The 27,350-nt window shown below is 37.6% G+C and overlaps 1 protein-coding gene across 2 annotated transcripts; it reads left to right on the top strand.

Annotated features, from left to right (window-relative positions):
• Nucleotides 1–280: 280 nt before the first annotated feature.
• On the top strand, nt 281–5,571 carry yipf5 (Yip1 domain family, member 5). 2 transcript variants are annotated; one of them, XM_074673191.1, is made up of 6 exons: nt 281–396; nt 983–1,100; nt 1,453–1,625; nt 3,153–3,298; nt 3,424–3,605; nt 3,770–4,924. In XM_074673191.1, exons 2-6 carry the CDS (start codon nt 991–993, stop codon nt 3,930–3,932), a joined length of 774 nt encoding a protein of 257 aa, XP_074529292.1. In that variant the 5' UTR covers nt 281–396; nt 983–990; the 3' UTR covers nt 3,933–4,924. The 2 variants fall into 2 exon arrangements, with proteins under 2 accessions (XP_074529292.1, XP_074529294.1); XM_074673193.1 differs by having other exon boundaries at nt 286–400; nt 3,770–5,571.
• Nucleotides 5,572–27,350: the final 21,779 nt, after the last annotated feature.

The raw sequence follows: 27,350 nt of genomic DNA, 5'->3' as shown, positions 1-27,350 counted from the left end.
AAGACTCAAATAACCTTCAAGGCTGTATAAATAATCTGCCACATACTCTTTTGTGATTTGTGCACTGAGCTGTTTTGCTCTATACAGGATATTATTTCATTAACTATCACAATAGAATTGCTTTGCCCTTTGCTAGTTATAGTGCAAGTGAAATGTAGGCAGAAAAATCGAATGTTACCACTTTTTCAGGTAAAATAATAAGTCCTGACAACTGTGCCCATTATGTAATACCGCTCACCATCTGTAGAGTGCGCCACATTATTTTGAATTGACACTTTTTTTCCTCCCAGCTTCCCGTCGGCAACGTAGCATCCCGGAAGATTTACCTTTCTCCTGACACGTAGCAGCCGCAACTTCAGTTGGCAGGGCTCCGGAAAGATTTTTCAGACATCACTGGTAGGTATCTACGTTTGTATTGTTTTAACGACTTAAAAACAACAAGAAAAATTAAAAGGCACGACAAAGCTACTACTGACATCGCTCTTCACAAAACAACAGTTACAGCTAGCTAGCATTGGCTAACCAGCTATCTGCAGAGTTAACGGTACGTTAGCCACCCAAACAGTTGGATCTTGTGTAGCTAACTTCGTCTCTTTGGCATTTATTCACAATTTTTGGGCGGTAGGGGTGCTCCGCTTACTTGACAGTTTCTGTAAGAATTTACTTCCAAGATTTTAAGTAACGTTTGATATTGTATTGGCGGTATCTAAAGCTGAATGCCTATGCTAGCTGTGTTAGCTAGTTGTGGTTTTCATATTATACGCACTCCGTTTTGTTTACCGTAGTGTAGTTTGAAGTCAGATTTTGCGAGTTAAAATTTATATCGTTATTTGGAGTGATCTGCAACATAATTTCAGATCAAACTGTGGTCGTTCGGGACATGTGAATTTGTGAACATCATTCAACCTGAATCCTCACTGTAAACATAAGTGAGCGTCTAAGCTAAGTCAACTTCTTGTTTCTTCCTCTGTGTCTCTAACAGTGTGAGAGATGTCGGGGTTTGACAGTTTCAACACAGACTTTTACCAGTCCAGCTACAGTGTTGATGACCAAAACCAGGCTGGCTATGGCTACAACAACGCTGAAAACCCTTACAACAAGTAAGTGGATGATACCCACTGATAACTGATTCCCTGGCCATTTTAAACACATCAATAAACAGTGTTGCCTCTCAATGAGGTACTATTTTAGTACTCAAAAATGACCTAGTTTTAATATTGTACCATGACTGAGCATGTTTTTGATGACACAGTAAGTGTGTTTGTTTTCAGGGAGTCAAAGAGTTGCTTCTAACTTGTGTTTAGGCTGAGAGTTCAAGATTGTTATGTTGTTACACTAACTGAAAAAGAAAATGCTTAAGAGCAGTTTGCAGAGCTGCACTGTTGCACTAGATATATGCTTGTTGGGAACTCACTTAAAGTGGTTTAATTTGACTATTATACATTTTCCTAGGCAATACGGACAGTATGAGTACTCCCAGCCCATGGGATACTCTGCCCCCGGGATGATGCAACCCCAGCAGCCATACACCGGACAAATTTTCCAGCCTACACAGACCTACACTCCATCCTCGTCACAATCTATGTACTCTAGCAGCTTTGATGATGAACCACCTCTGCTAGAAGGTATGTAAACGGCAACATGAAGTTTTTGTTTTTTAACTGCATCTTTGTTCAGCCTTTCTCATCTTTTTTATTTATTGTTTTTTCTCAACATTCTAAAAGTATATAATTATATTTTCAGGCAACTCAACCGATTCCCATAGCATGAACATGTTTTTTGAATGGTATGTTGTTCAAGAGTAAAAGAGACTATAAGGCTCTTAGCTCTAACTATCCTTGCTTATATTCTAAAACTATAACCCCTCACTGATTTCATCCTGAAATCTGTTAGCAGTTGAAGTAGAGGCTCCAAATGAGACTTAATGGGTGGAATATGTGTTAGATCAGGTTAAGCTTCTTCTTTAAATAATGTTAAAGGACGAAGCTCTTGTTTTTCAGGCTTTTCTGTTCCACTGCATTTTCTCCAAAGATTGTACAGCATACTTATTTCAAAATAAGAGATAACAAGTGATATTTTTAAGTTTTAAGTTTTTGATTTTAAGTTTCTGAGTCAAACTAGTATCTGTAACTCTAAGATATTAAATTCATGAGCACCTTACTGGAGGGCAACACTAGCTATCTAGCTTCCTACAAATTAAAGAAAATAAAGCTACATACAAAAAATGCTGAATCATTAACCAGTTAATGGTTACAGTTTAAAGAAACAGTCAAAGTGTTATGTGTTTTTTGTTGGAGACATTCTTAACATGAGTCTGTGTCTTAAATTTGATTGTCTGTGTCTTTAATTGTAGGTCTCACAAAGCAAAATTTTGCGATTAACATTTTCAGATTTTTTTGTTACTTTCAACAGACCAAAAAAACTAACGATGAGGAAAGAACACATGATCAGAATGAAGTGTAAAATGAGTTGTTTCCAGGTTGTGCTGCATCTGTGACTTGAATATATATTAGAGGTGTCCCAGTCTGATATTGATATTGGATATCGGTCCGATATCAGCAAAAAAACAAGTATCGGTATTGTATCAGAATGCATCTAAAATCTCCGATATAAGCAGTTTCTGTTACCCATTGGTTAATAATAAATGGGTCAGTTTTTCCTCATACCGACTGTTGCTGTTCTTTGTATGAATAATATCACTTCATCAAGCCTTTTCTAACATGACAGACATACTACAAAATAAATAACAAAATTATGCATGTTTAATGCTGATATCATATCGGATTAATATCGGTATCGGCCAATACTCAATGCTTCAGTATCGGTATCGTATCGGAAGTGAAAATGTAATATCGGGACAACCCTAATATATATGTCTGACATGAGCCCATGGCAGACGGCTCTTCAGGGTAGTGAATCTTATGAGACTGCTATGAAAATGCTTTGTTGCTAATATATTAAGATTGGCAAAGCATAAATAGCCTCAATACTTTTGTGCACAGAATTTTTGTAAATCCATTCCTTGATGATTTTCTTTTTCATCATCCATTCAGTCTTCTCCTGTTTGGTGTCCTTTTCTCCAATGAACTTTTATGATTCTTGTTTAAATATAAACTCAGTGCATCTGATGTGATTTTTATTCTCTGTTTTAGAATTAGGGATCAACTTTGACCACATCTGGCAGAAGACTCTGACTGTGCTCCATCCAATGAAGGTCGCAGACGGCAGCATCATGAATGAGACGGACCTGGCTGGCCCTATGGTCTTCTGTTTGGCTTTTGGAGCAACACTTCTGCTGGTAAAGTACTTTTAATTCACACTCTAGCCTCTAACAGGTCTATTGGAAAGCATGAATAAGTCATCCTGCAGTTGTTTTCATATCCCTATCTGACTTGATCGATGTGTTCTCTCATGTGGTAACAGTCAGGTAAGATCCAGTTTGGCTATGTGTATGGTATCAGCGCAATCGGCTGCCTGGGTATGTACTGCCTACTCAACCTAATGAGCATGACGGGCGTCTCCTTCGGTTGTGTGGCCAGTGTACTCGGATACTGCCTCCTCCCAATGATCCTTCTTTCCAGCTTTGGAGTCCTCTTTTCTTTACAGTAAGTACTCTGTCATTTTTATATTATTACATTTTTATTTACCCTTGTTTTTTTGTTGTTGTTTTTTTTTTTTTTTTTAATTTTTGCTGAATAGTCGCTTGTTTGTTGTTTTTGATATTTTGACGATCAAAGCTCACTTCATGTTTCCTCCTTTTCCTCTTCAGGGGCATGATGGGAGTTATAATAACAGCAGCAATCATTGGCTGGTGCAGTTTCTCGGCATCCAAAATCTTCATTTCAGCATTGGCCATGGATGGGCAGCAGCTATTGGTTGCCTACCCCTGTGCTCTTTTATATGGGGTCTTTGCTCTCATCTCTGTCTTCTAACAAAATCACTCAGTAACAGTCCAAAGTAACAGCTCCCCACTCTCTGTAATTACAGTCTAATCAGCATCACTGTAATTTTTGTCCAATTACACTGTTATTACAGAGGAAGGGAGTTTTTGTCTGAAGTGGCACCAAGGTTGTTGGGTTTTTTTCTTCCTTTTATAAACCTCCACATCTCACTACATTCTGACCTGACCACCTGCAGACTGGAGTGTCACATCTTTTCTCCGCTTTGCTCCCATCATACATCTTAAAGGAGCGGACTGTCAAATACAACCTAGATCTCCTGTGGACTACTTGAAATCTTGAGAGACAGTGAGTGCAAATCTAAGGACATGAAAGGGGAAGGAAGTGTTCTCGTAATAGAAGCCGGAGGAGACATTCTGATTCTTAATTTCCAAAAAGGACCAACAACCAACTCTCAGCACACCCTGCAGACCAACTTGGAGCTAGTGGAACCACCATCTTTATTTGTGAGCCTTCTCTGGCAACAGATTGTGCAGCTGCAAATACTAAGGGAACACGCTCATAGCTCAGTCTGCTTCTCCAGTCCAGAGAGGGCTGAGAAAGCTAGGCTGAGAGCTCTCCTCTATATTTTGTTATTCCTGCAGGACTGAGGAGCTTTAAATCACATTAATTCCCTTGATCTTTGATGTAAACAGAACAGCTGTGCTTTATCTCTTTATGTATAGATTTATTATGTTCTCTTAAGATTAATTTCAGTTTTGATGCCTTTTAAGAAGACAAAGATACAGTTTGCACAAGAGCATTGTTCTAATTTCCAAAACCACAAACATTGAATTAGAACTCAAAGCATGAGATATTGTATATTTCAGTTACAGACATGTCAAAGCTGTTGCCATAGTTTGCATCATTTGTATTTGTTGCATCTTCTTTTAAAGTTGATTCACTTTGCTAGCTTTAATGTGTCATCTGTTGTTCATGTCTTCTCACACATTAAAGTTGTCATTGAAGGTTAATCTGCCTTGTGATATTATATTGTGTGGTTTAAACTCGATTAGAGGAAGGCAGGATTTATTTTGCAGGTCACTTTGTAACCATATAACAGCTCTTGAAAAATGGTGGCTGTGGGTGGTCACACATAATGACAGTTATCAGCTCCTTCAGAACTTTGATCCCAGTAGTTGACAGACCAAAGAAAATAATCTGCGTTCTCTGATCCCAAATGTTGTCATTTTTGTTACTTTGTAAGTCAGAAAGACCTTCAGGGTTGAAAAGGAGGCTGATGGATGTATAAAATGCAGACATCTCTGTGTATAAAAGTCTGCAACCACAGAACACAGATTAACCCCACATCACCTCCCTATTTCCATGTCTTGTGCTGTCAGCTGGATGTACTCTTGAAGGGCTGTCATTTGTTGGCTTAAGGGAGTCTAATCGCTTGTTTTTTCTCATAAGACCAGTTATTAAAATGTGAATCTTGTCAGCCTTGAAAAACTTCACCTTGCCAGTTTAGCGCTGCACTGGGTCATGTGCTTCATGTGTGCAAAGGTGGTGGACCTGGAGGCAGGCAGTCTGGGCTCAGCTCCAACCTATGGCCCTGTGCCATATGTTATTCCCCACTCTATCTTACCACTTGTTGACTCTATTCACATTGCTATCTCAATAAAAACAGGGACAAAAAGTATAACAAAAAAGAATCTTAAATGTTGTGCAACCTGGCACACAAACAAGCCACACATTCACAAGCTAGCATGAACATGTTATTTAGCAAGCATTAGATGTCACATTATAGTGTCATTATGGTTCAACACCTTTCCTTAACTGTTACTTCTACTATTCCTGCTATTTTATTGGTGTAATGGTTGAAACCTAAAGCAGGGGTGTAGTACTTCATCATGTTTTTATCATGAATATAAAGAAAAAATGACTGATGTTCAAACTATATGTGTGCAGAGTTTCAAAGTGCTACGTCTTCATTTGCTGTAGAAATCCCCAAATCTGTCTGTAACCAAAGGCGCAGGCCTCAAACACCAAGGTCTGCTCATAGCTCTACCCCGGACAGGCCTCCAAAGGGCTGGCCAGTCAGAAGGAAAGGAGTTTGTGGAGGTTTGTTGTGTTCCTTTTTTTTTTTCCTTTCAGCTGTAAATCATGCAAAGCTTCTGCAGGGGTACTAGTGAGACAGTATGAAGCCTAAGGACAAAAAAAGTCATAACACCCCCTCTTTAAAATTTCATCAAGATACATGTTAGTCTAAGTAAAAAAATGTCAAATATGGTGAGACATTATTTTTTTAAAAATTTCTGTATTTTGACATCATCAGACTTCAAAGTCAGTTCCCTGGCACAGTGGAAAAACACATCTGAACGTTCCTGGTGCACTGAGGAGCAAAACAACTTTGGCTTGGCAAAAAGTGACTGTGATTGACTTTCTTATTTTTAGGTTTTGGAACCTACATAACCTAAACACAAATGTACAAATGCCTATCCAGAGTTTTATTGTTAGACCAAATCATCTCCTTTTTGTCCTCTCTCCTCTATGGTCTCTTTGCACTAACATATACAGAGGGTATACACGAGGGAAGCTCTTTAAATGCATGTTAACCCACTTAGGAGAAATGAATAATTCAGAATTGAAAATGCAGTGCTTTTTCTATTCCAACAAACTGCATCAAGGACAAACTTTGCATTTGCATCCATTCTGCTCTTTCATAGCCAAGTATGTTCATATCTTGTCCAAACTGCTTTGTTGGGGAAAAAAAACCACTTAGTTTGTTTAAATAAAACCTCATGTATGAAAGTGCTCAGTGCAGCATGTCCACGACTTCTCTTTAAACAAAACTGCTTGTGTATATCACAATGAAATCCTTAACTAGTTTCAGTTTGTAACAGTCTCATAGATTTGAATCATTTATCACCAAATGAAGTTACAGTTCTAGTTGGAATTAAAGTTCTGATTTTCAGAATGCTGCCAGGGTTAGCCGAGCAGCCTGCTTAGGCTTTCCAAGGAGTGCACTTCAAAATCCTTCACATGGGTGAATACATACATACATACAGACTTAACCAGAGGAGGCTGGTGTTTGAGGCAATGCTTTCACAGCAGCAGCAGAGTGGTGGCTAGCGTTGGTGGCAGGGATAGGTGAGTGGAGTCTTGTTTTAGTACACCACCTTATTGTGGTGAGAATAGTTGGAGGTTGGGATTAGTGATTCGAACACCAGCCTGTCAGCTGATAACAGCTGGCAGCATGACTTCTAAGTCCTGTATCAGCTTATGCTGACTACATTTTAAGCACAAACAGTCAAAATGTGTGTTTCAAGTGGTTCAACATATTAGCTCTGTGGAGATTTTGGGAAATGGTTAATAGCATTGATGGTACATCAGACAGGATTGATGTACAGGATGTTGACATTTACACACCACATGTGTTTGTACTGTATCTGGTTGAGCCAGTTTGCTTTTAAACTTTTTGAATCTATTCATTCAAAGAGGTTCACCAGTTTCTCCTGTTTCTCCTTACAAACACAGGACAGAATCATTCCTAAAGTTTCTTGTTTGTTTGTCTTTTAATAAGTCATCAGTGTCAGAGTGTCTTAACTGGGCACTGGGGAAAAAAAGGAAGTACTTTTACTTAGATATTTGAGGCACATTTACCTCTTGTGTTTAAAACAACTGTCCTCTGCTAAACATTAAATGCACAGTAACAGTCAAGTGGTTAAACCTGATTGTGTCTAGATCAACAAATGCTTGTACTCATGCATTTCAACAGACAGTAGTCACATGATCCATGTCATTTAATTTCAGTTTTGATACAGAAAAAACACATGCAGATAAATATCCCCTCCAAAAATTAGCCATAGCCTGAAATAATGGCTAGTTCAATGGTTACCGCAGTAAGGGTTGTGAGACTCTTATCAGAAGATTGCGAAATACCTTCCAAAAAAACTATTTGCAGCTGCATATTTTATTCATTCTGCAGAAATATTAACTAAAATAGGAGGTAGATTTGATACACAACCGTGCAACCAGGGAATGCTTTATCTGTTTTCTCTGTGAATTTGTTGCTACAGGAACCCGCAAAGTGACTAAGCCAGGCTAGCAATGCTACAAGTGGTGTCATATTAGAAAACATGACATGGGTAGTCAAATTTCCCACCAATAAGCTAAATTAAGTATCTGATTTATTTTATTTTATTTTTTATGTATTTTTTTGTCTTATTTATCTGGTGCTGCTATTTGGGGGGTTGTGGGCTTAAATGCTTTAGAAATACTCTAGATAATTGAAAGGCTTTTTTGTCAGTCAACTATGGACAAAGCATCATAGCTTTAATTTAGCTCAAATTCATCAGCTTCCAGTCTGCCTTATGATGCATCATTAAAGTAGAAGTTGTGGACTAGGCCCTTTCCAGCATTGATTTGACAATAACACATTTACAGAGCTCCCTGTAGAAACATATAGCCAAAAAACTTTGGAGGAATAGGTATAATCAAAAATGTCTTGCGTCAAATGCAAGAAATTCAATATAATTTTCTAAATGTACTCCTTGTCCCAGTGGAGGATTTGATTATAACTTGTTGACCCCACCCCTTGCTTCACTGAAGTATTTTTCCATCTCTGGTTTCCAGTGTTTTTCCAGATTTCAAAAATGCTGACTGAGGCCTTTCTTCTGTGTTACCAGTCAAACTGAAGCTCTTGACAGTGTTCAGCGTAGCTGGATCAAAGAAAGTTTAAAGTGCATATCTTTCCACTTGGAGCAGGTTGAGACAGGTAGTAGTTTTGGTCACAACACAGATACAATAAAGCAATGGCTGATGAGACAGTTGACTCTATAATAAAGCTCTAACTTGTTTTTGACAGTTCTTTCCCCACATTAAAAAACTTTCCCTTCAAGTTTAAAGATCTGGGTGCCAGATGGCAGCTGAAACCTCAGAATCAACACTGATACAAATGAAGAGCCTACCATCTGCTCTCCTGAAACATTTACACCACAGCTCCTCCAGATGCCAGTGTTGAGTCATATATTGCCTCACCTCTTGGCTGACTGAAGATAACTTTTACAGCATTTATTGGCTGCAGCCTGACATTTCCCCAGGAGTAATGACTGCAGCCCAGCTTCCTCTTTGAAACTTCTTCACAGCCATTATTGAGAAATTTATGACCCAATCATGACTCCATCAGCATTTATGAGAAGCCACAGCCTGATCCACACAGCTCACAACTCACATACTTTTTTTCTTTTTTGGTTGACACATTTGTTTATTTGGCTATTCCTTTGGTTAACGTACATAGCAGAGTACAAAACGCCACCTAGTGGATCAACTCAGCTGCCTCAAACATCCTGAAAGAGCGCTTTAGGGAGATCTCCCGAGCTGACCTGCCTGATTGTCTCTGGGCGATGAGGGTCGTGGTACCACTATGTTATCTAACCACGGATAATCTCACCTCCATCTGGCTGGACTGAGCCACAGTCTGCTCTGCCCATCAAGCTGGCCCGAGTAACTGGGGAGAAGCAGCCAGCACTGAAACCCTCTGCTGCCCTGTTAGAAATAAATCTGGAGCAGAGAGGTAGAAGGAAACATATTACAGTATTAATGATGATTAAAAAGAGATTAAACTCACAAAAACCCTACACACAAACAGCACTAAACAAGATGAAACTCACCATGAATTATAATTTAAAATAAATGATTAATAACAGCTATTAAACCTTTCTTATAGGTCTGTAAATGTTACTGAATCATTGTCATAGGCAGTGTGACTTTTTTGACACTGCATTTCTTTGATAAACACCTTAGTAGCTTAAAATATTATCAAATTAAAAATGACCCATTGTCTTTGATTTCACCTTGAATGACTTTTTGAAATAGAAAAACTTGCTTATGCATCTATTCCAACAAACTAAACCTTAGTTTTGCCTTTTAATTTCTCAATGCAACATTTGCTAACTTATTAGTAATGTGCAAGTACAAGTTGAAGCTTGTTAAACATGTATTAAAAGTGCCATGATATACTGTCTAAAAGAAAAACAATTGCAAGAGTCATATATATATATATATATATATATATATATATATATATATATATATATATATAAAATCAAGTTTACATTTACCCACTAACTTGACAGTATTGGACACCTATGGTACAAAGCAATACACTGCAATATTTTTATTTTCTGTGCAATATCAAATGCAGTACCCTCAGTTGTAGTACAGAACTGTCAATACTTGGATGTAGTACATGCTTGTTTAGGTGGATCTTTTATGACTAGGCGTGAGTGAAATTTTTACATGTATTCTCTTTCCTTATTTTATTTGTGCTGCAGCAGTCAGTGCAACTGAATATATCTGTTTTGATGATGAAATGATGATAAAACTGTTTTTTTTTTAATTGAATTATCTTCCACATACATGTTGTTCCTTTAAAAAAACGTTTTATTCCCACTCATTGTTTTGTGTTTAAGCTCACTGCTCTAATAAGTCATTTCTTCAGTTCTATTTTTTAATTGTTTCTCTGTTGCAAAAAAAATAAAAATAAATAAATAAGGCTTGTTGAGTACAGTGAATGGAAAGAAAACAGCAGGGCAGGGGGTGTATTTCCTGCTGATACTATGCAACTTCTCGGGAGGCTGTTAAATAAGTTTGCAAAATGTTTTATCGCAAAGGCAGTTTTGAACTCTTTGCAAATGAAAAAGAAGAAATAATAGTATTGAGAGAAAAAAAAATTCTGGTTACTTAGCATGAGCAGAAATATATTCACTCCCGACAGTTTGCTTAGTTAAATTAAGAAAGCTGACCAAAGCAAGTCACTTTACGTTTTAGATGCCAAAAAAATTGTATCTTCTTATTGTATTTAAATAAATATCACCTTGAAGTTATATTTTAAACCTGCATGCAAGCTCTTGCATGGATGATATTACAGCGTAGAAATAAATACTTTGTAGGTGGGCTTGGTAAACACCTTAACAGGTGTTACGTATACAATACTAATACATACTAATACTTTGATTTGTGTTAATTGTTTTGTGAAGGTGAGAATGTGTTTGTGTGTTTAGCTGGCAGACAGCAGCAGGTGTAGCCTGATAGGATAATAGATGTGGCCTGTGTGCGGGCTGCGTTCCAAAAAGCCTTGCAGCACTGAGTGTGATTAGGGTGTTATCTCCACTGAGGGAGCAGACGAGCGACAGGTGGAAATGTAACGATTGGTATTCAGCAACGCAGCGCTGCCTTCTAATGCATCTGCAAAGCCAACAGCACATGAATATTCACTGAGCAACTGTTAGCACAGCACTGAGTGTGATTTGCTCCTGCGCTTCATTAGGCTAATTGTCCCCCCTCGTTGCACCGCAGACTCTTCTAACAGTTGATTCAGAACTCAATGAACTAACGCAAACACTAGAAGGAACGATCAGCAGAGTCTAGCTGAGGGGACCTGTGATTTTGTGTGTGCATACTCATGTGTACTCATAGCGTATGTGCATGTAAGCATTAAGTTAATATAGGCAAGTATAAGCTTCTGCTCCCTCTATAGCTCCTCTACACTAGCCTGGGTTGGATTCATCTTTTTTATGTTTCTGCAGGGAATACTCACTGGATGTGATAATGCTTAGCTTGCTTTGTTTTAGACAAAAATAATCAAACTCAAGTAATAAATAAACCTGGTTAAAGATTAAAATTCACACATGCACACAAAATGCACCCTTTATGTTAGTTCTGTGTAATTTCTTTTTTTTTTTTTCAACAGACATAAGCAGAGATTTGTGAAAGGGTGGTCTGTCAGCATGAATAATGCTTAAAAATGTAATGATTAAATATCACAATGTTTCGTCACAAGAGCTGCACTTTATATCTTAATTAAGGCTAACTTTGAGACCCAGCTGTACTCTAAGTATGTGAACTCTGTTAAAAACATTGTCATTGTTATCTGTATGAACAGGAAATACAGAAGAGGTGCAGTTCCTTTCTTTTCTTGCTGCTGATAAACACATAAGCCCTTTTTTAAATGCAGTAGGTATTTGCATTTAATGGGCTGTGAATCAAAGATGTAACTATATTTCTGCTTTCGCTTAAGTTGTTCCGACGCCATCACTGCTATGTACCATGACTCACTGGCTCACTTGGACATTTAAATACATTGCAGTCCCCTCAAATGATATGACTGAAACACAATTGCAAAATCAAAATGTCCTTTGGTACTGTGGTGGAGAGAGACTCGAGGAAAGAAGAGTTCAAACTCTGACCAACCAAGTCACAGCAGCAATAAGATGAACATAAGCAAGGGAAATAAAGACTGAACAAGTCAGCTATGTTGACAGATCACACAAAACGATTTTCTCTTAACGACTTGTGGGTTCTCCATCTTCCTCCCACAGTTAAAAAAAATGACTGTAAGAGTGACTGTGTGAATGGCAGGGACAGGCTCCGGCCCTGTGTGATCTTCTTATATGGAACTTACTCTAACCAGTTAGGTCATCAGGACTCCATTTCATTAGATTATTACAGCAAACGATGAAAAATTTAATTTTTATTGCACAACTCTGCTCTTTATTACTTAAATTTGACATCTGATTAAAAAGATTTTAAACTTATTTTTTATTTTACTATGATCATTTCTTTACTTGATATTGTGTTTGCCCTTTAGGTACTCCAGCCTTGACTCACAGATATAAGTTGCACTCTATCTGCATCTTTGGTATTTTGCTGCTGGATTGATAATGCTGGATTAAATGATTTCAAGGTGGTTGACTTTGAAAAAACAATAAAATATGTTCTGCTGTTAGGCACTTCAATAGTCAGAAGCAGTTTTTCAGCTCAAACCAACTGAGTAAACATTGTTGTAGCAGTGTGCATACATTGATGACATGTTGCCCCAATGTTGTGCTATTTTATAATGAAAACAAAAACAAAAACAAAACAAAACAAAACAAAAAAGAAATGCCAAAGTCAACTCGTTCATTCTGGTACTTCTTGTTAAAGTTAATCTTGCTTTACTATGCAGCTACTGTATATTTGCTGACCAGTAATCTGTCATTCCCCGTCCTCCTTGATCAGGAGACAGCTTGGTTTGATTAGTCCACCTTGTTAATCTACTTTCCTTTAATGGAACTAACTATGCACCAATTTCTATACTGCTCATATTATCATGCGTGTTTTCTTTTTTTGTGTCTAAATGTGAATCTGCTGCAAACCAAATTGCCCTTCAAGGGACAAATAATAAAATGAGTTAATTAATTAATCAATGAATTAATAATGTCTATTATAAAAGTTTTGATCAATGGAGTAAGTAACAGCATATATATATATTTGTGCACATTGCTTCATGGCGCCCTTCACAGATTACATCAGGGGAATTTTGGTTAGAACAAAAATTAATAACAATGAAAAAAGCACTGAACATTCTCTCAATACATGAACCCACCTAGCTAGGTTTTCAGGCGCTCATTCTCTGGCATAGACACAAAATAACTCACTCTTAATACACTATTCCACTTCCTAGAGGAAAAAAAAGAATATTTTCTCTTTGAACTCTCTGTAAGGCCTCTACTCCAGCTTTAAAGAAGAGTTACTTCACTTCTTCAGTCAATTCCCCAAGCAACACCTGCTGCCTGCTCTTGATTCTTCACAAAATGCTTGTTTGCTGTATAAAGTGTGTTTCTCTTTGTGTGCGTGTGTGTCAAAGTGCTCTCCCTCACACCACAGGAGGTGTTACTTCAGTGCAGCAAAGGGAAGAAATAATGGCAGGATTGTGAGCTGTTTGATAGGCGGAGGATGAGGAATAATTAAAACCATATCACATAACAATTTGCATAACACTGTGTCATATTTTTTTTAATATTGGTTTCACTTTGACATGCATAATACTGAGATCTGTATGACTGACATTTATCCCCTCATTTTTGGGCACCTTTCATTACTATTGTCTAACTTCTTATTAATCTGCTTGAATGCAGATAAAAGCTTGGAACAGGATTCTGGTTTTCACTTTGGGGGGTTGAAGTTGTGTGAAGCTTTACATTGAACAGCTACAAAGGCTGAAAACCCATCTGGTCTCAAGCTGTGGACTTTCTTATTCAGTATATGGATGATATAAGTACAACAATGCAGAACATCAGCTTAATGCAGTGAGCAGCCATTCAGCTGACATCAACCCATATATGTTCCTTTTATAAAGAGAAATGTGAAACATTATTCTGTTTTTTTTTTTTTTTTGCCAGATTTCAAAAGATGCCAAAATAAAGAAATTGCACTCTACGCTTTGATACATTTCTGTGATGATATTAAGGAGGCTTATAGTGGGGGATTTGGGGGAATTACACTGTTCTTCTGGTCCCCTTATAGTAGCTTTACATGATTTACAGCTGAAAAAAAACTCATACTGGAGTTTGAGAAAAGCCTTATCTCAGCACTTGTTTAAAAAGCTGCATTTAAGCTGCCATCCCTTTAAGGCTTCCCGCTTTATTTACTCCCTTCTCACCTGTTGACCAGCCCTCTCAGGGCCTGTTAGGGGCGGAGTTACAGGCAAACCTTAGTGATTGGGGTCCACCTCTCCAACATGAACTAATTAGAAGATAACCTCAAGGTTTCGTGATATTTCTAAAAGACAGCAGTTAACAGAGAGATTTAGGGATTTCTACAAAATAAAAATACTTAGCTTTTTTGTGAATCCATACACATTTATCACAGACACGCAGCATTGTTATTTTATGAACTTTGTTTAAAATATAGGACAGCAAAGTACCCCTATTTAACTTTGAACACTGTTTAAGATGATAAATACAGATGATAGCCCTGGATATATATACTAAAGAAGAAAACATGCTCTCCATAATAACAATAAAAAAATGTTGCATCGCTCATTTTTGATTCAAATCATGTGCCACAAATGTTGACATTATTTATGTGTCTGTGTCCTTTTCTTGCAGAACCGGACGTAATAAAATATACATTTCCTTAATCATCTTGGCTATTCATTTATTCATGTAGACCATTGCACTCCCTTTATAGACAGGATTGTGTTTCTCTGTAAATTATGTAACAACCCCATACCATTACAGCTGCATGATCAAAATTTAAGACGGACTGGGTGGAAAGAAAGATTGAAAAGAAAGTGTGAGGATCCCTGCCAAATGGATGACTCTCTTCTGATACACTTACAGGATCACAAGATCTAACCATGAGATTTTTAAAGCCTATTTATTTATGACAATTATAGCTCTTGTTATTTTTGCACTTGGATGCAGATTCATCATTCTGATACGTGACCCTGACCTTATCTTCGTCCCTTATGGGCGATTCATGTGTGTATGATACATGGATGTAGACATGATCTGCACTGTCTACAAAGAGCATACCATATCCATGTATAGAGTATAAGCATGCACATTTCATGTCCCTCTGCTGTAAATTAAGAGTATAGATCATTTTATTCTTTACATTCTTCTTTTTCCCCTAAGGCTTGAATAAATCAAGACTCAAGTATAATAATTTCTTCCTCATTTTTTTGTCACTTCCAGCCTAATACATGCAGAGTGATTTATTCTCCACTGCTCAGTGGGGTAAAGATAACATCATGATTATTTTAGAACTACATCAGGTCAGCCATCAAAAGTAGAACATGCAATGGCAGAAGCAGTAACCGCCCCCTCTTCCCTCCAGGAACTTGGAAGTAATTTGCAGCCTGTTAGAGAGCTGCAGAGGGATCTATGACCCTCATTGCAGCTTATAAAAAAGATCAATCAGAGGAGAATAATTCTGAAAGGATCTTGTTAAAAGCTGATAGGGCTTTCAGCAACAGCAATGCAAGAGGGTGTTTGACTTTTTGACCTGAGACACAAGACCAATCAGGGAGAAAAAGCCAAAATGGCAACTGAAGATTTGTACTGCAGAAATTATTTCTGCCTCAAAATCATTCAGACATCAACCAACAAAATCACAAATGTATTTTTCAGAACTTAAAGTCTTGCATCATGCACAGCTTTTTGCCATACAGCCTGGTTGTAAACCTGAGCACTGTTTTTAAAGAGCTGGATCCTGCTTTAGCTTATAAAACCAGCTCTTCACTGTTCATTGTTGATGAAATATGCCTCACTTAACCACTCAAACTTCATTCATGTACATCAGATTCCCCCTCAATCCCTTGCTACCTACAAATGTGATTAAAAAGCTGATTTATTGAAGTATGTATGCTGTTAGGTCTACACTCCACTGAGTATACATGTGTTGAAATCAGTTCTAATGAGCACCCAGTAATCAGCAAAATAAAAGCTCTGTTGTAAAGCAGACTGCACTGCTTTCAGCCCAAGATGACTAATTCTTCTCTTTGCACTCCACCATGGGAGAAACACGCCAAGGTCACTTGCTCGTCTGAAGAGAAAAATGCTGAATCAATCCCTGTTATGCATTATCTCCTGTTATGAGTCATAGATGCAGCAGAGTGCCAACTTTACTTACTGTGCTGGGGGTTGTAGTCCTGTCAAGGTCTTAGCCAGTATGTAGAGGAAACTGGTTAGCTGTTCATGTAGCGAAGCATACAAATAAGGGCTCTTGCTACCTCTATCACAATACACTTCCTGCAATGTGGACTATCCATGCATGCCAAGCATAAGCAAGTTGACTAGGATTATTGATCTGAAGATGAATCTATGGATTCAAGAAAGATTTAATTCAAATAATCATTTATTTATTTATCTATTTATTTATTTATTTATTTATTTAAAATGGTAGCTCTGACTTCACAGCTGATAATGTGTCTTTGGCAGTGGATTTTAACCTGACTTTTTCTAGGACAAGCAAACATAAAATGGTCAGATGTAATTTGTGCTTGTGTAAAAAAAAAAAACGTTCTGTTGCTGTAGAAATAAGATGTGTAAATGTATATAAAATCTGTGTTCGCAGAAAAAAATTAACAAAATGTGGTTACAGACTCAAAAATTTCCTGCAAACACACAATCTTGAGGCTACATGGTTGAAGCGACAAGCTGCAAATAATTGTTTTGACTGTGTCTTAATGCCTTGGTCAGCCAGTCAATCAGTGAGTTCTTATGCTGCTTACTGACTAACCATTTAAAGGAATTGGTTAAGAAACACTGACCAATCCGGGTGCAAATGATTCCATAGTGGCTGTTCCTGTAACATTACAAGCATCAAACAGACTTGGTGCAGCTCTAGATGAGCCCTTCATTTGACTCCGTGATGGGCTACGCTGAAATATGCAAATATGCAAAACTATTAACTAAAAAATTAACCTTTCCTTAAACTGAGATCATTAATGTGATAGTTTGCTGTAACAAAGTAAAATCACACTTGGGTTGTAAGGGGGGGGTTTCTAACTAGGCAGTTCAGAGGACATTAGGATCACAAGCTCACCCAGTCAGAGGCATAGCTCAGGTCACGTGACTGACAGGCACCCTATAGCTATACTTGAAGCCCATGTCACTTCCAATAGGACCATGATGGCCAATTTGCTTCAAAAATCTTTTTCAGAAACAGGCAGGCCACATTAGGAAGTGCTGAAATGCTGTGTCAGCATTTCAACATAATAAGCTGGAAACCAAAATGCTAACTGTTATAAAATGCAATGTTTAAAACCAGTTTGTTGATGCTCACAGTAAGGGGCAAAGTTGACTACAATATTCAGCCCAGTGCACGAGTGCAATTCAACATAATAATTTTCCCTGTCACTCTCATTGCTTCCTCGTCTTGGTACTGTACACATAGTGCCTGTCCCTGTCTCCAGTCATGCATTTATAATGCACAGCTTAATAGCAAATAGATCATTGTGCTCTGTTAGTGCACTAATCAGCCTCAGCAGACAACTACTGCCTCTCCAAGCGCTAAGTAGACCATTACATGTGACAGTAGACCACATGATGTACTATTAACAGTGCAACTGTAAACACTACTCGGTCTTGATCTACTGATACACTTTATTGGTAGTGTTTCCTAGACTTTCATTCATGTGAATGGGGCATTCCCAGGAGATTAATCAAAGTGGCACATTCACTAACATCTTAGCTTGTGCAAACAAACATGCAACTTACGTTTTCTGTTGTGAGGCTGGATATTTAAGTTGTTATCATGTCACTCCCTTTTTGAGCGGTCGCTGTGAAAGGTATTCTTTAACAGTACTCAAAAAAAACTTCTGTCACTGTGACTTAATGCTTGCTTCATTTTATAAATAAGCTCTTCCACAAAAAGTTTGATAATGTCGTCTTGTGATTTGTGGACAAAAAGTCATGTCTATGCTCTGCTGCTTTAAAAACGGATTATTTCACACCATATTGACACTCATGATTATTTTTCCTGATTCCACATACTGTTATGTGTTGTTTCATTATAGAGCTTTGTATTTCCCTTATTATGGGGTACTGAACTGCAGAGATCTGTTAACCACCCACAAACCTGAAGTTCTACACAAAGCATGTGACTGTAACGTTCTGCATTTTTATGGTCTTTATGTTGCATACACTTAATCCACAGTCACGCTGCAAAATTTATCACTTAATATTTGCCTTCATGGAAAATCAAGATAGATTTTTGTCACAGTCGGAGAAACTAATCCTATTTAAACAACATGAAATCAAAAGGGTATGACAAGACTGTCTGAAATTAACTCTTCACATGACATTAATATAAGTATGGTTAACAATACATTTACCTTACGGATGTGTCACTGTTTGAAGTAAACGTTTTATAAAACTACATACCTTGTAATATATTTCAGTCAAGACATAATGGTTTTGTTTTAACTTATTTTTGCTTCTTATTTCTCATGCGAACACAGTCATAACAGCTTACCTCGAAGACGGATGGAAGTCAGAGAATTTTACCAGCAAAAACTGTGTATGAGCCCTGTGTAAGGTTGTGTGTTTGTCATTCTGGGCCACAGTACAGCAGATATTTTGCTCAGTTCAGTCAGACTAATTGCTCTGTATTGTTGCTGGAGATGTTTTGTGAAGCACAGACCACCCTGCAGCTGCTGTTATATGAAGAGTGCACAAAGTGAAATCCTAATATTAACTTGTGTAAAAAAATATATATATATATATATATATATATATATATATATATATATATATATATATATATATATATATATATATATATATATATATATATATATATATATATATATATACATATATACATACATATATTACTTGGCAGAAGTTTATTGTTGCTATTTCTAAATGCCTTTGGTGCAAATGTCTACAAGACGTGAAGGTCAGCAACCAAACTCCAAATATCAACTCTCTTCTCAATATTATCTTAAGACAACTTAAGAGACCTCCCTGTAATATTTGGATCTTTCTTGATTACATATTGGTTTCCAACGTAACACTTTGTATAAAGCCTCTCATCCTTCCATCTTGGGGCAAATTGTGCAACACATCCTTCATAATAGGTGTGTTCAACCTGGAGTAGGACCAGGAACATCCACTCTGGCTGCATCCTAATGGCAGATTAAAGCACCACAACTCTAATTGTTCCTAATTGACATAACCAATTACTCCCCCCCAGATAAACAAGCTTCTCATTAAGATGATAATTAGCCTGATAATGAAATCCTTGTTTTTGGATGACTTCTCAATGTCATAAATGATCAAAGGGAAGGGGACAGATCAAGATCAAATGCAATGATAAAACAAACAGGAAACAGGGACATCTCTGAACAAAGGGCACATGAGGAAAAATGCTTGACTGCTAAGAGTTTTATTCAAAAAGGGGGTTTTATTATTGCCCAGGTGGAGCTTTTTGTCCTCAAGGAGCACAGTAAGACTGCTTGCTCACACTGAGTCAGTTTTTAGAATTTGCAGCATTGTGAGTTCAGTCTGATTTAAGATGATATAATCTACCCCTACGAAGGATCTACATACTACGTGCGTCCACAGTTTTGTTTGTTTACTTTATGGTGCCTCTGTGTGCTGATATATACATGTGCTTGGGCGAATATGGTATGGCAGACCTGCTCTTGTGAGATAACACATGCTATGTGTTCTGAAGTAATGAGATATGTGTTGAGTTAAGATTGATGTTGCTGACATAATGTTAGATTAACTTCTCCAGCATAGACATATTGTACTCATAAATACCAGTAGAAAAAAATTGTAATTTTCTACTTGTTATTTAACACAAAAACAAAAGCTTAAAACATTTAATATTGATACAAGTGAAAATCTCCTGAACAGTCTTGGTATTTATTTTAATTATTTCTTTTTAATTGATTAATTAATTCATCTATTTATTTATTTTTTATTTTTTTATTTTTTTTTATTGATGTTTTTAAGCCTGTGTGTCTCAGTGGTGTTAATTCAATTGATTGATCAAGATAGTACTCTTTCACTGTTTTATTTTGTCAAGGTGTTTTGTTGTTGTTGTTGTTTTTGAAGGTTTCAGTTGCTCTTCAACTGAATTCTGTATTTTTCATTTTTTTTATTTATTTTTTTTGTGTTGACCAATTTGCCCTGAGTGTCTTCTCAAGTTTAGAGCACTGCAAACAAAATTCAACTTTTCATGTTTGAACAGACATTTGAAAAAAAAAAAATGAATATACTACTTTGATTTACAACAGTTTCAATATTTCTTAGCTGTATTCCTATGTCTTATTATAAATTGTGTAAATAGTTTTCCTTTGTTTGTTCAGTGTCTGATGTTGTGTCTTGTCTGTGATTGTGGCTGTGGTGATGCACTATCCTATGGCGCATTGGTGAAGTATCTGTTTATCTGTCAAATTCCTTATTTCAGAGTGACAAACTGATGATGAGAAGACGCTGCTATTGAACATTTCAAAATCATATTTCAGTCAGGCCCAGAAAGATTTAACTTTTTGCATACAAGTTAAATTTGGTGTTACGGCTCTGTTCCAGGAGCCCCCTGTGCCCCCCATGTGCCTACGCGGAAGGCCAAAGTCTGACTTGAGGAGAACACACCTTCTCTTCTCTTGCAGATGCATACATGGAAAGACAAGGCAGGGAGAGCAGCAGCAAAGATCCCACAGGAGTAGAAAACAGAGCAAGTATCAGTAACAATACATATGACACTGGTGAAATCAGACCCACCATCAAAGGCGATGCTGGGGATCAGTTTCTTTACCTACCTTTGAGCAGGTTTTGGTAGATTTGCCTCCGGCCCACTAAATAATACATTTTTATTAAGACGATTTGCAGAGGAAGACCTTTCTTTTTTACTGGCTTTAGAACAAACTTAAAATGGTGTATTATGCTTTCCCATATTTTAAACATGGATATAAAGTAACAATGCCGTATGTGAAATCAGACCCATGCAGATGTTCAAACCACTACCAAGTCATATGTTGTAGATATCCTGGAATGTGTCTGTAAAATGGTCAAAAAGGAGAATTCCAAAATTTGCATAAGCTCTCAAAAGACTTGCTTGAATGCTGACGTCATCACATGAGGATCTCTGAACTATTTCATAAAGCATTAGAAGGGTGGACCTCAAACACCAAGGTCTGCCCATAGTTCTGTCTTATGCAGGCCTCTAGAGGGCTGACCAATCAGAAGGAAGGGGCTTTGTGGGGCGGGGAGCCTTAAAGAGACAGCAGCAATTCAAAAAGAGGCTGAAATAAAGTTTCTAAAACACCAGTGCGAGGGAAATGGATTTTTTTTCTCCTTATTAAAGCTGTAAATCATTCAAAGCTACTTAAGTGACACCAGGGGAAGAGCATAAAACCTAAAAATAATCACATTGCCCCCCTCATTAAATGCAATAAAAGGTTAATTGGTTGAGAACATACAAATTAATAAGTCAGAGTTATTCTTTGGATTTTGTAAAAATTGAAAAAATTTTCAGAATGAAATGTTAAGAATGGAATATTCATAGGTTTTCTTTATTTTAAATTAAATCTTATCCATTTTAACCCTCACATGTGCATAAACTCCACATTTAAAATGCAAGATTTTACAAATATATCTATTCTAATCAGTATATGTGATCCAGAAGCAGGTTATTGGCTTCAGAAAGAGGTTTAAACATACCTGAACTAAAACTTTCATTGTATTGCTCCTAGTTGTAAAACTATTTCCAGCTAAAATGAAGCAAAATTTGGTGCAGTATGATGAAGTCAGTGCTTACAAGATCAAACTGATAACAGACAATGTCTGGAGGGTAAAAAATGTTGAAATCCTGACAACTTTTGGGGCTAATAACTAACTTTCAACTAACCTCTGTGCAGTCGTTGACTTGCTCTCATGGAAAATAAACAGACTAATACAAGCCAGAGTCCAAATCTTCACCACTAAACAAACAATTCAGAACACACTGATCTTCAATAATGGTTAAAAAAAGCATTTTAAGGACCATGTGGACCTGAGAGCACACTAAATCAGAGCAGTATGTGCTTATTCTGTTGTTTCTCCCAATACATAGTTTCTGCTTGAGTTAAGTATGAGAAGCAGCGGGATCAATAATGAGAGCTGGGGTACTAAGTTTCAGTTTGGGAAGGCTTTTCCACTGCGTGACTCATCACATCCAAATCACACCACACAGTTTTCCCATTTGGCTGTGAGCATGTGTGGGTTGGCCTATTTGAGTGTCCACCTCCACTTCCACCAGCCTGAATCTTACTCACTCTTTGATGACTAATATATGAGATGTGCACATTTATCATGCAGCAAAGAGCGTGAACAGACAGGGGAGAAAAATCAGGACACAGATAACGAAAGAGGAAAAAAACAGCCAAATAGAAAAATGAGGAGACGTCAGTGGTTACATGGTAGTGTAAGGTGTGTGTGTGTGTGTGTGTGTGTGTGTGTGTGTGTGTGTGTGTGTGTGTGTGTGTGTGTGTGTGTGTGTGTGTGTGTGTGTGTGTGTGTGTGTGTGAATTCAAACATACATTCATACAACTTCTTTTATAAACCCAATTCAATAGCCACAATAATAATGCAACACGGAAAGGGGACAATGCTGATGCTGAATGTGAACCAGCACTCATCTCATTTCTGTCAAGGATTTTTTTTTTATTGTACTGAACTGTTTCAAAAGACTCTGATCTTGTATGCCGCTGGTAGAACCGTGAAGGGAAAGGAGCTGCAATTTCAGAGGCTACACAGATTCAAAAACATGTACAGTGCTCCAACTCAAATACAATAATTGAAATATGCTGGAAATGGGAACTATTCTGCCCAAACAGTTGACAGTAAAATAGCAGCAAAAGCATTTGTGGTGAAAATCCATGAACTCAGTGACTGCTTCATTGACAGCACAATGTGTAGAATAATCTATCCTTAAAGATTCTTCATACAAATCTAGAAATTGCATGCTGGGATCTGGATAACCTAGATTCTACAACCCACCATTTCTACTTAAATCTATTTCAAGTCATATGGCCAATCTCTACTTCAGCATACTTGGCTCTGAGTCCTTTTCCTTACTTTCTTGACAAAAAAGTTGTTTCTGTTTTGGGCTGACTTCCTCTCCTGCTCATACTGCTCCTTGCAAATTGAGGAACTGTTGATCTGGCATCCCGCAAAAACAAAACTTGCGGATCCGTATCTGACATGCAACACAACTGAGTGGTCAGTCAGTGTAAGCTGACACATTCAAAACCTTCAAAACTAATCAGATCGAGTTCTGTGATGAAATGGAGCCTGACATGGATCTGGTGGAATTTGGCTGTTCAGCCTGAAAAGAAAATCAGTCTTCTTTACCGGCCATTGAAAAATAAGCCTCTTTTTTCAGTGAAACTTAAACTCACCAGAAATTAATCAATGAAAGATGGGTTTTTTTAAGTTAAAAAAATAAATGAATAAATAAATGTGGAAAAAGTAATTAAAAAAAAAAAATCTAATGTCGGTGCTTCCAAAATAACTGCCATTCACAATTTGAGATAAAATCCTGCTGTTTTAAAACCAGTTCAACTGTAATTATTTGGTACCCAATAATGACTGTTTACCAGCGTAATGCTGCTGCATGCTCATAATTTGAATATACACTGCTGAAAATCAGAAACCTGGCCAGTCTGTCTGTATCTGTGCTCCTGTATGTCCCCCTTTGTGTTAACACAACTCTACTCTAAGCCGTGTCCTCAGCTCTTGGAGTAGACCAACCACTTAGCACATGATAGGTCGACCCTGAAAGGTCACAACACAGTGTGTTACCATGGGGACAGCTTTGCCTGGTAGAAAATGAGCTGGGATCAGAGCTGCAAACTGAGCTAAATCAGTACACAAATCTAGGAGGGCATGCACATAAACACACACACACAGAAGGCAGAAGTGAACGGGTATATCTGGTTAAACCCTTCTGGTCATATTCTTTCTTCACTTTATCTCAGCTGCAGAGAAAAGGGAGCACATGTGTGTGTTCCGTAACGCTGGTAATTGACAAGGCATGTCATCTGTTCCCCAAAATTCTCCTCCCTTTGATGCACAACATTTACATGCCACCCCTAACGCACAACATGGGTCAAAAATGACCCACATTCATTTTCCACATGGGTTCATGCTGGATGGGTGTTTCTCTGCTGTATCTTTTGAAATCAATAACTTGTGATTTTATAATCCAATTATTATTTTGATATCTTGTTTTTGATTAGTACAGACCATCATTTCCATGTTACCTTTCCTTTTTCATGAACAGCAATAGGTTTTGTGTGATTACATGGAGACATTTGGGTCAAAAATGACCGATTTATCCAAGTGTGATTCCAAATGAAATGACCCCATACTGTAACCAAAATTTGGTACAAATAATCACTTTGTTTTGGGGCAAACAATCGTGTTTAGAACACCTGGTGTGACTGTTATAACCTGATGAATGTGATTGAATAAAATGAAAAACAACTGATCAACAACTGATTCCTCACAAATGGCCATGTATTTGTGCTCCTTGCACACAGGCCGGATGCACTGGGAAAACCAGCTGCTGACTGTTCTATCTTTGTAAACCTGGCAGATTGACTACCTCTTCCTTCCTCCAGTCTGAAGTCTTCTTCTGGTTGTGTAGTAGCTGGGCTCTGTTTTGTTTTTTTGTTTTGTTTTTTTGTTTTGTTTTTTTATCTCGCATATTCCCACTGCATCAATGATATGCTTTTAGAGTTTGGGTGTATCCTCCCTGTGCCTCTTCGTGTGGCATGACAAGCTCTTTGCCTAGCTCCTTGATGAATTGCTGGCTTGTATTGTTTACACCACTCATGTAAGCAGGGTGTTGTGCAGTGACGACGTTGTAGGCATTGGGAGTGGCACCACTGGACACCACTTCTGTTCTCCGCTTACATGAGAAGTTGCCACCATCTGATCCATTTTGTCCACTCCTCCTTTTGTTTTGCTGCAGTAGTGGATCACATCTGGTTTCTTCTTCTGACTGCTGTCATCCACTGTTTTGTCATCATGCATGGTGCTCAGGAGGACAATAGACTTTCCTTTCTTCTGCACATAGCTAACCTCAGTTATGTTGCCATTGAGCCCAAATTTAGTGCTATGAGTTTCCCATGATTTGAATGGCTTCATGGTCGGTTGTATGTCTGCCTTGGTCTGGTGAAGAGTCCCTACAATGGTCAAGATCTTCCCAAGGAGCTTCTCAGCCAGGTGGGACACTGGTGAAGAAATTGTTCATTGTGATGTTGAAATTAGAGCTAATGGCTCATAAAGAATTAAAATTTGTAGTGTATTAAGAATTAAAGAAATTAAAGAATGAGGATATTTTCCTTTCTGACAGAAATGTATTTATTCTTTAGGTAACTTATGTCCAATCAGTGCTTATGCACAGTTATCTTTCTCAAGTCATCAAATGTTTGAACAGGCAAGAATAATTGTAAAACAAGACTTACATGTGTCAAATGTGCATAGGTGGCTGTGTTGAGTTGTAAAAAGTGTGACAGGGGATACGTTTTCCACAGTGAATGTGTACCTAACAACAAGCATACAAATTTCAAAGGTTCTCATTAAATACCATAGTTAAATACCACATGGTTCATTACCAACCCATGTGTTTGGACCTGATATTGGCATTCAAAAACTATGCTAGTTCATAACAGTAAGAAAGAACAAAAAGGAATACATGTTTTTTCTAAACCTCCCCCAAAATACTGAATTCATGAAAAAGTAAATGCATAAAAAAAAGAGAAAAAAAAACATTTTATTTCAAATTTAAACTTTAGAAACAACATGGAAAATGGAGCTATGCTGTGCATTATAGCAGTAGTGGTGCAAGAAGTTTGTTTTTATTTTATTTCATTTTTTTATCCGTCCAGTCACTTTGAACCCATGTTGTGCATCAGAGGGTTAAAAGAGAACATCCTAAAGGCTGTATACCTTTTGATGTGAGATATTCAACTGATTTTCTGAAATGTATGGCTGTATGCTCAAACCAGATCCTGAGACAGCATGATTTGGGTATTCCTCATCTTTATGTAATCAAAGTCTCTCTGTGCAGTGCACAATCATGTATGGTATGGTAATTGCAAAGAAAGTGATGTTAAATCTTTGAGAGTCTTACATTGTGCCCCAGTTCAAGACCTGGCAAACTGACCTCACGTGGAGAAAATCATGGAGAAAATCTGGTATGTCTCTGATACGGGCTGTCTGACTAAATTTTTCAGCATTTGTCAGCCTTTTATTGGTTATCTTCCACGATTTGACAGAGTTGGACAGTAATTAATTGTACTGCTCACCACTTACCTCTCTTTAAACACTTGTCTTGAGGCTATACACATTACAGGATTCTCCAGAACATAACACATTTAGAGACCACACACTTGATGATAACAAAAGACAGATCACAGAAGATTTCTCTCTTCTGATCTTACAGTGTGTGGTGTGCACTCTGAGGACACCACACACTGACAGATTCTTCAGCAGAGCTTCAGCTTTTTACACGCTCAATGTTCCAAATCTTGCATAGTAGAACATGACTTTGGTGTAAACAAACATGACGGACATATGGGAAAAAGCAAAGGTGTTTGTTTTCGGACTCTAGAAATTCAAGAAAAAAAAAAACACAAAACAAAAGGAAAAGGTTGTGGGGACGGCGGGGATATGGGCTGTATGAATAACAATGCGAGTTGGGGATGAGTAAAGTCGTTCTTGGTATTGCAGATAGATTTCTTACTTTGCATCTTGATTTGCTTTGCTTTGGTACGCTTGACATTACATGCTGTAAGTGCTCTGCTCCTCTTGGAGGGCCCCACACACTACAGGATTTTTAGTCCCAAAAATTAAACATACTCATTATCTACGATCTCTGAATCGGAGGCCTTCCAAGCAACTCCAACCAGAAGAAATCTCCCTTAACACACCCCACACCACAGGAAAATCACACGTGATGTCATCAGACAATCGGCCTTTGCTGGCTTTGGTTGTAAGGGGGAGATCGGGACAAAAATCAGCCCCAAACATTCTGTAGTGTGTACCAGCCTTAAGGGGAATATTTAACTACTTATGTAATCATAAGCCCTTATTTGTATGTTTTGCTCCATTTTGTTCATAGTGATTTTTCTTTCTA

The sequence above is a fragment of the Halichoeres trimaculatus genome, unplaced genomic scaffold (assembly GCF_033239565.1).
Source record: "Halichoeres trimaculatus isolate MK-OKI-2021-1 unplaced genomic scaffold, fHalTri1.1 fHalTri1_scaffold_6, whole genome shotgun sequence".
In the NCBI taxonomy this organism is placed as follows: Eukaryota; Metazoa; Chordata; class Actinopteri; order Labriformes; family Labridae; genus Halichoeres; species Halichoeres trimaculatus.
This window is presented reverse-complemented; position numbering and strand designations above follow the sequence as displayed.

Coding starts and splice junctions, on each gene's coding strand:
- yipf5 (XM_074673193.1), top strand. CDS start 991: ATGTCGGGGTTTGACAGTTTCAACACAGACTTTTACCAGTCCAGCTAC. Junction 1,101..1,452: donor GCTGAAAACCCTTACAACAA/GTAAGTGGATGA, acceptor ACATTTTCCTAG/GCAATACGGACAGTATGAGT. Junction 1,626..3,152: donor TGAACCACCTCTGCTAGAAG/GTATGTAAACGG, acceptor TCTCTGTTTTAG/AATTAGGGATCAACTTTGAC.